The sequence below is a fragment of the Trichoplusia ni genome (assembly GCF_003590095.1).
Source record: "Trichoplusia ni isolate ovarian cell line Hi5 chromosome 28 unlocalized genomic scaffold, tn1 tig00004217_group27, whole genome shotgun sequence".
Classification (NCBI taxonomy): Eukaryota; Metazoa; Arthropoda; class Insecta; order Lepidoptera; family Noctuidae; genus Trichoplusia; species Trichoplusia ni.
The window spans coordinates 21,876-31,574 of record NW_020799964.1 but is presented as its reverse complement, the minus strand read 5'-3'; the positions used below and the strand labels follow the sequence as shown (position 1 = coordinate 31,574).

At 38.4% G+C, this 9,699-nt stretch overlaps 1 protein-coding gene across 1 annotated transcript; it reads left to right on the top strand.

Annotated features, from left to right (window-relative positions):
• The first annotated feature begins 523 nt into the window (after positions 1-523).
• On the top strand, positions 524-2,917 carry LOC113506876. The gene is made up of 3 exons (XM_026889712.1): positions 524-606; positions 1,529-2,762; positions 2,867-2,917. The coding sequence occupies exons 1-3, from the start codon at positions 524-526 to the stop codon at positions 2,915-2,917; spliced, it is 1,368 nt and encodes a 455-aa protein (XP_026745513.1).
• The last annotated feature ends 6,782 nt before the right edge of the window (positions 2,918-9,699 follow it).

Genomic DNA, 9,699 nt, shown 5'->3' with positions numbered 1-9,699 from the left:
AAACCTTGGGCCTATGCTGGAATCCGAAAGAAGACAAATTCACTTTCCAATGTGCGATCTCCAGCGTCAACAAGAACATACGAAACGCAGCTTATTAGCTGAAATATCAAAACTGTTCGACCCAGTTGGGTGGCTGACTCCCGTATCCACAAAATTGAAATTATTATTTCAAAAGTTGTGAGAAATCAAGTTACAATGGGACGATCAAGTTTTGGATAACATACACAATGACTGGTGTGAAATACAAATGGATTTAATGGCGATAAACTTGTGTGAAGTACCAAGATAGCTCAGATGTGACGGGAAACAAACCATAGAGCTACACGGCTTCAGTGATGCTTCCCTGGATGCCTATGCTTGTGTTATTTACGCCCCATTTACCCGTCAACAGACGTCACACTTGTCGCTGCAAAATCAAAAATTGTACCACACAGAAAAATAACAACATTGCCTAGACTTGAGCTAAACGGAGCACATCTACTGTCTAAATTAATTCAAAAGGTTAAGGAATCCTTACATCAACATGATCTTCGAGTCTACGGCTGGACTGATTCGATGGTGGTCCTGGGTTGGATACAAGGTGACCCAGCACGATGGAAATAATACGTAGAGAATCGAGTCCAAAAGATCAACACTGTAATACCCCGCTCGTGTTGGGATTACGTCAAATCAAGCGAAAACCCCGCTGACGGTGCCAGCCGGGGTCAGTACGCCGATCAATTGAAGGAAAGCAATCTGTGGTGGCAAGGTCCTATGTGGCTGTCATCGTTTGAAGTGACAAAATTGGTGGAGGACCTACACTTCAGATCCAGAGGAAAAACCAACGGCAACGAAACAAGTAAATGCCGCACAAATCAAAACATAAACATCCAACATTATCGCACAATTATTACATAAACATAGCTCTATTAATCGTGTCATTCGAGTAGTCGCATGGATACACAGAGCATTGAACCTAACACTTGGAACATTGGACTCGAAAAATCAGCGACTACCAAATTTCCTTACTCTGCAAGAACTAAATACTGCCACTAAGGAAATTGTAAAACAGACACAACAAAATAGTTTTGAAATGAACATGAGTCATTTACGTAAACACGGCAAAATGGCATCAAATAGCAAGCTAAAACGCAAATGAAATTCTATCGGATTAGTGATGGCCTTACTATACCTACTGAGTCCAGTAACTGCGACAACAAACAAAACAAACTTTATCGAATTACAACAGGGCCTGTATTTCGATAAAACAAACGACATGAAACTAATTCGCGACGAGCGGAAGATTATTGTCTACTACGACGTCAAACCCTACTGGCATGGTATAGAAGTATTCACAAAATTCAATGATCATCTAGAAAGCATTTGCTCAAAGTTAAAACAGAAGACACAATGTGAAGTAATTGCATTACAACAACGTCACGCGTTCGCAGAACTCGAACACTACAATCGTTTGTTGCTGAATCCGCAAGGTCGAGGCAATCTAAGGCCTTATCGACGGTGTCGGTTCAATTGCCCGGTCCCTATTCAGAGTACTGGATGACCAATTCGCCGAACAATACCAACGGGATATTGAACTCATCAAGGAAAACAAGAAACATCTGGCTCTATTATCAAAAAATCAGACATCTGTAATCGAAGCTGAATATAATGTACTAAGGAGATCAGAGGAAACAATAGAAAAACAATACAAATTATTCCATCAACATCTGCTCAACTTAGAACGGCTTACAAACAACCTTCAGCATGAGATTGAGTCTCAAGAATTAGCAATCGAGTTTGTGATGTCCCCTATCTCTGCAAACAGCTTTATAGAACATCTACGAAACGTTCAAGAGATCTTGCTGGATACCGTAACAAATATTTACAATGGCAAGATGAACTTGCACCTCATCGTGCCAGAACAGTTACGGGATGAATTAAATATCATATCAGGTCAGTTATCGCAGGATGTGGCACTACCCATCACCAACATTCAAGAAGATTTTTTCCGCTTGTATCATCTCTTACAAGTGAGGGCAAGAATGTTACAAAGATACCTCATCATTGAGATACGAATGCCGTTAATTAGCAGAGAAACCTTCGAAGTTTACAACCTCATACCCATCCCAAAAAAGAAAGGTGTCGACATGGTCACCCTACTGCCGCTAGCGGAAATAGTGGCAATCAACATACATAAGAATTCCTACCTTCCTATGACGGTTACTGACCTACATCAATGCACACACTACGACAGCACGACTCTGTTGTGCCCCATAAGAACACCAGAATACCACATGAAGTCCGACGAAAGTCTTTGCAAGAGGAACAAAGGCTCGCTTAACTGCAAAACAAACCACGAAGGATGTCGCAACATCTGGTGGGAACTTAACAAAATAAATAGTTACTTGTACTTTTGCTGCGACGCTTGCAAAATACGCGTCATATGCGGGAATCAAGTTACTACTGAAACACTAATCAACGCAGGGGTAATGACACTCGGTATCGACTGCACTATCAATAGTGAAACATTCACGGTGCATTCCCAAAGGCTATCAACAGACACAATTCATACCCAAGTCGAAGAAGTCACCTTAGAAATCCCGCCAATCAATGAGATCATCAATTTGTCGGTACCGGAGTTGAAACAAGAACCCGAAAATGAGATGAAGGAACAAAGCACATTACTGCAAGATCTGGGTAAACAAATTGAACAGTTGAAAGCAGCGACACCAGAAACCAATCTATCAGATCGAGCAACATACCACGATGTTCACCAATATGTGGTCATATATACATTGGCAGCAGCAGTTTTGCTATGTTTACCACCGATTGTACAAACATCGCAATATTCAACAAAAATCTCAAACACCAACTGTTCCCAATCCAGCACCCAGACAACAAGGTCAACTGCCAGCATTGTGGAAAACCCTGCATTTGACGTCACAGACAACAGCGACAACAGTGAAGCGCACTTATCGAGTACACGCACACTGAATAAAGCAACGTCACCAAGTAGGCATTGTAATTTAATAGTTTAAGGCTTAAATTATAATCGTTCTTTACACTTTATAAAGTTGAATTATATACCTTTCTTTACATTATATTATAGTTTACCATAACATTTCTTGTTAAACTGTTACATTTGTGAGTGGGCAATATGTAGCTACGCTGTAGGTTACGCTGACCTTTGGCGTAGTGATTTAGTGCAGTATGACGCACACTTATGTATTAGTACAGTTTAGGTGTGCATTTTTATAACATAACAAAATAACTCTGTAATTTAATTATAATTTAGTAGCAATAAATCCATCAAGGGAACAAGTTGTTTACTCATTCCACATCAACAAACCTATCATAACATAACACTTCTAGGTTGGGTTCAACCCCAACATGGCCAATGTAACTAGTCAACTCAATAACGAAGTAACGGCCGTCAAAGTCAACCCACCTGACACCCTGTGTGTGCAGTGGCGTGCAGTCCATAGAGACAAAAAGACACTGCCTACCCTGAGAAATTCAGATATTATAGGTACATAATTACTATCCATAAAATAAACAATATTCGTAAAACATGTATCAGCGCCATCTATCTATTACACATTGTAACATAATCTATCAAGGGAGGATTATCAATATTTCAAAATTAGTACACTTTTTTGCCGAAGTGCGCCGCCGCTGGCACCGTTTTCCCGTTGGAAAGACACTTCAACTCGATGTCTCAGTGACGTAGGTACTTTAACAATATTTTTCGATGCATTTTTGTTTTCATTTGTCATAATTCGTTTTCTGGGTCGTTGGTTTTTAAGTTATTTGATATAAGTCGAAAAATTGATTAATAATTGTGAACTTTCAAACGGCGTGTGCTCATAACACAAAAATTGCGATTTTAAAACTATTTTTCTGTGATAAAACAAGTGTTTGAAATAGATAAAACTACGCACGACATCTAATAAATTAAGAAAAGTGAGTCAATCGTTCAAAACAATACGTAGAAAACATAATGATTTGAGTCTAACGAATTGCTCGTAGATACAGAGAAATCGCTTGTTCTGTTTCCCTATCCATTTATTTTAAACTATACTTAGATTTACTTCACTTATCTAAACTTATTTACAAAAAAATACAGAAAAATATCTATTTAGTACCTTTGACACGATTTATTGGTAAGATTCCCGCATGGTACCTACTTCAACGAAAAGGTTATTTTTGTGTTTACGTACGTGGTTACAATATTACGATAGGTATGATGTCAATAGAAAAACGTTTAAAGAAATGTATACGTTATTGACTACCTGCGATTCAATGATAAATGATCTGACGAAAAGATAGCCGTAAAAGTTTAATATTCAAATACGTTGGCTAGGTACACTAGGTAGGTAAGTACAAAGTTTACCGCACAACATTTTAAATCCGGCTGGCCTTCTGTCCGTCTGTCTTTCGGCTGTAGGCATGAACGTTGATAGTTATTTAGAGAGTAAACAGTTTCAAAGATCACCGAGAAATCGAGGTTAAGCATCATTTGTTACGGTCGTGAATTTGATGGGTAACCTTTTTTACATTTTGTACCAACAGTGAGAGTCGCGAATCAGAATCGCACTTGGCCGTTTCTTTTTGCCTACCCTGACTAAAATCTCTGTGCACGCCACTGTGTGTGTGCCTACTAAAGATTCTAATACAGAACAATGGATTGAAGTGAAAAGAAAACGTCGTCAGACTTACTTCCTGCGAGGCGCGGCCAAACCTGAAGCTACATGCTTGAAAGCAGTAGAAGCTCATAATAATATCCACTTCTGGAATATGGAATCTAGTGCTGTCGAAATTCGCATATACCTGAACCAGTTACGACCAAGAATTTCGTGCTCAGTTGAAGAATTAAAACCTAAAGGAAATTATAAGTCCTACAAAATCGGAGTGCCCTTGGAATGTTATGAGAAATGCTTGTCTGTAGATGTGTGGCCCCTCAACGCATACACGCGTTGGTCTAAAATCTTGGTTCAATTATAAGAGGAATTCTTCAAAAACTAAACAAGGCATCCTGCCTCAGCCTCAGACCTTTCGAGATTCGACGTATAAGTAAGTCCACTGAAATCTATATTATTAGTCAGGATGTTCGAGGCCTCAAGACTAAATTGAATATTTGGCGTAACATTATGTCTATAATCCACAATAACCTTATAGCAGCAACTGAAACTTTCTTAGATGATTCCATATCTGATTCTGAACTTACCTGTGAAAATTGGAACTTAATACGGCTTGATCGTAAAACACCATGTGGAGGAGTGCTGCTCGCTGCTCGGGCCCCAATTGTGCTGAAAAGGCGTGATGACTTGGAAACAGAGCAAGGAGAAGACTCTGGGCCAGCTTCTCGTATGGTGGTTGTAACTTTTATGTTTGTGTTGTCTACATTAAACCTAGTGCAACTCATGTGTTGGTTTATAAAAGTTGAAAGTTTTATTCAAAATTTAAAAGGCAGTGTCATTATTTTGGGTGATCTTAATTTAAATAGCGCTTCTGTAAATGTAAGAAATTATTATTGTTATTTTTTGTACTTCTGTAATATGTCTGAAAGAAATGAAGTAGTGAATGAGTTTGGTGGTGTGCTAGATGTGGTGTGCTAGATGTGGTCTTGGTTCAGGAAGATGATAGAATTACCTGTTTTGATGTTTCTGAAACTGAAGGGTTAGTACCTCCTGACGCGTACCAACCTGCCTTAGATATAAATGTGCAACTACAAAACCTACGTAGTTCAGATTTGTCAGAACCAAGTAACATCAACTGCGACCGTGATTGGAACTTTCGTAAGTGCAACTTTGAAGAACTTTTTGCTCTATTATCTGATGTATCTTGGGACTGTATTCTTAAGTCCAATGATGTACATGCTGCTACTAATCCCTTCTATAACATACTATATAAAACATTTGATACATGTACACCTAAAAAACTACGAAGTAGGGATAGAAATAGAAGATACCCAGTTTGGTTTACTTATGATACAATACGAATATAAGACGTAAACAAAAACTTCATAACATTTGGAAAAAACGAACTCACCTAATGATTATGAAGCATTTTCCAACTTTAGAGCCTCCTTAAAACTGAAAGTCACAGCGGCACATCGGGCATATTTGCAAAAAGTTGAAGGTAATATCAAAACCAACCCTCATGAATTTTGGAAGCATATTTCGAACCTTCGATCTAAAGGTGGATTTAACCCTAACGTTACGTATAAGGGAGAAATGATGGCCGGGATTGCTGCAGCTGATGCTTTTGCCGCGTTTTTCTCTAGCATCTTCCCAGATGAAATACCCAACTTAAATATGGAGTCGCTCAATAACCTTGATTCTGCTTACAATAATTAACTCGTCAATATTTCAGATATTACCCCAAAAGAAGTTATACTGAGTATCAAAAAATTTAAACCATACAGCTCTATTGGGCCTGTTAGCGACGATGACAACTACGTACACCTAAATTAAGTATGTATAGTTTTTGTTTGACTAACGTTTTAAGTTTCTTAAAGTTAATGAGTTTGTTTACGTTTGCAATCCGTTATAGTAGCACGTAGGTATAGATTTGAAACATTGTTTATGTTATGATTTAAAATAAGGTTTGTTTGCAAATGTTCAAGACTATGTGATGTTGTATTGAGTGCTAGGGACTTAGGCTATGGTTAAGAACTAAGATTTAGTTACCTAAGTATTGTCCCTATACTATTTAACCCTTAAAAACCTAGAAAAAGATTTTATTTAGAAACAATTATTGATAGAAAATGTTTCATAAGTATCCGCAATTATATAGATTTCTTGTAACTAACTCTCGGTAGGTGGCGACACACGTAGATTAGTTTTAAAAGTACCTACATAAAATTCACTTTTCTGATTAAGGTGCGGGTTTTCGCAATTATCTTTATTTTAAGACATATTTTTATGTAAATAAAGGTATAAGGATAGGGTTAAATAGGGTAAAAAGGTCTAGAACATTTGTAAGGGACGCTTAACTGCCGGGATGAGCCTCTGGAAGGGTTTCTTGCCGGCCAGCGCGGGAACGCGGCACGCCATGATTGGCTGGCGCCATATACGCGTCCCGTGATTGGTCGGCAGTCACTATAAATAGAGGACCCTCCCGGCGGTTTGGCATTCCACATCCAGTGAGCATCCGGAAAGGAACTTGGAAGACTAGGAAGACTAGGAAGCCGAGGAATACTGGGGAGAATAAAGAACTGTGTAAGTACTGCACGTTTTCTTTTACTGCGTTGAACCCCTGCTTCTTCGTATCCCGCCAGTGCCCGGTCCACACCCATTGGACCAACAACACAATACAGTCCACTGGCTCGCAACAGGGCCCCACAACTTACCTCCGTTTTTAATCAAATGTTTGGAAAAAGTGTTTACTAACCCTTTATGCCACATTTTCAACCTTTCTATAGAGACTAGAACATATCCTCAACAATGGAAACTTTCTAGAATAACTCCCATACCAAAAAGCGGTGATAAAACCAATGTCGAGGAATACATACCTCATTCATTGGCCTAGCCTTTTCCCAACTATGTTGGGGTCGGCTACCAGTCCAACCGGTTTCATCTGAGTACCAGTGTTTTACAAGGAGCGACTGCCCATCTGACCTCCTTAACCCAGTTACCTGGGCAACTACCCCTTGGTTAGACTGGCTGTCAGACTTTTTCAAGCTTCTGACTACCTGTAACGACTGTCAAAGATGTAGGAATAACAGCCGGGACCCACAATTTAGCGTGCCTTCCGAAGCACGGGGGAACTCGTTATGACAAAGATGGTCACCCATCTACGCACCAACCGCGTCAAGCATAGCTTAACCTGTGATCGAATCACTTATGCGGGTATAGCTTAGCAACGAGCTCCGAGGAATACGACGAATATTTGCCACCCCAGCAAAAATCTTTGAAAACATTCTACATAAATTAATTTACAAACAAGTTGAGGCTAACCTGTCTCCTGAGCAGCATGGTGTTAGAACCAAATAATCAGTAGACACAAATTTACTCAGTCTAGTCGACTACATATCCTCTTAACTTGATAATCATTCCCAAGTTGACGTATTGTATTTAGACTACAAAAAGGCGTTCGATAGAGTCAATAATGACATTTTATTGTCCAAACTTAGCAACATAGGATTCTCTCCAAAACTTGTCAGGTTCTTTGCTGACTACCTCTGTGATCATCAAAAATTTGTGAGACGAGGTATTTACGACTCTAAGTCATATCACACACGATCCGGAGTGAGTCAGGGATCGGTTCTCAGACCTCTGCTCTTCTTACTTATGATCAATGACCTTCCTTCAGTTCTCGAGCACAGTAAATGTCTTTTGTATGCAGACGATTTAAAAATATATCGTGAAATAAAATCTGAAACTGATTGTTTAGCTATTCAAGAAGACATCGATGCGATTTGTAAGTGGGGCTTGGACAATAAAATGGAGTTCAATATCAATAAGTGTCATGTGACCTTTGCTCGAATACGACGTCCAATTTACGCTGATTACAAATTAGGTAACACGATCATAGAAAGAACCATAACTATTAAATATTTAGGCGTCACATTCGACCATAAGTTAACATTTCACGATCACATGACATTAGTCGCAAAACAGGCTTTTCGTAGGCTTGGATTTGTGCTTCGCAACACGCGTGAGTTCCATAGTCAGCACGTAACTAAGTTATTGTACAATACTCTTGTACGCAGTAAACTTGAATCAAGTGCTGCTGTCTGGAATCCCTGTGAAAGTAGTTACATATTGTTAATTGAGAAAGTACAGAAGGCATTTCTACGATACCTTTACAAACGGATTTATGGTTATTACCCATTCTTGTACCCGACCTTATTCTTACTAGGATGATTAGGTTATAATTATTTGCAAGTTAGACGTATAATGCAACAAATCATCACCGTATTGTATAAGATTATCCATGAACAGACCGATGCGCCTGAATTGCATAATGAACTTCTTCGCATTTTTGCACCAAATAATGACAACAAGTAAATTTCATTGAAATAATTTGTGTGTATACTATTACAAAATTCCTAATTCTAAAACTCTAAAATTCTTTTCATAATTAAAAGCAAGATGAATATAAAATCAATAAGATAAAATCGCTAAATACGGCAATCCGCCATGAAATGTTGAACGCCAATCAGAGCGCATGACGTCACGTTAGCTTTCTTACATTTGAATTACTTACCGTAATACACACTCGCTCGCTTTTTTAATTAAATACGCCGTTATTGTTTTGTTATTAACTTCAATTACTTTTGTGTAAAGACTTCTGTTCAGCAGAATTTAGAAATGTTAAAACTTCCATGTAAGTATTGTGTATTAAAAAGTTAATTAATTATTTAAACCATAAAAATAATTTGTTGAAAGCATAGCTATTGTACCTATTTCAGTATAACATTCAATATTACAAATTGAGGTTATGTTTATGTTAAATATTTATTTTTGCAATTAAATATTTACCATTGCTTTAATTATTTCAGGTCTGCTAAGGCATCTTATGGTGATGATGCTGTAAGCTATGTTCAGGTCAAACGTGAAGGAAATTTGTGAACAATAAAAGCTGAAATCTGCCCAGAACATAAAGTGCATGCCAAGTTGTATAGAGTGTCTTTGGTAGTCGACGAACAAGAAGAAACAGTTAAGTCAGTAGAATCTCATGATTGTGTGGCTTCTCAAGGAGGCTGCAAACATG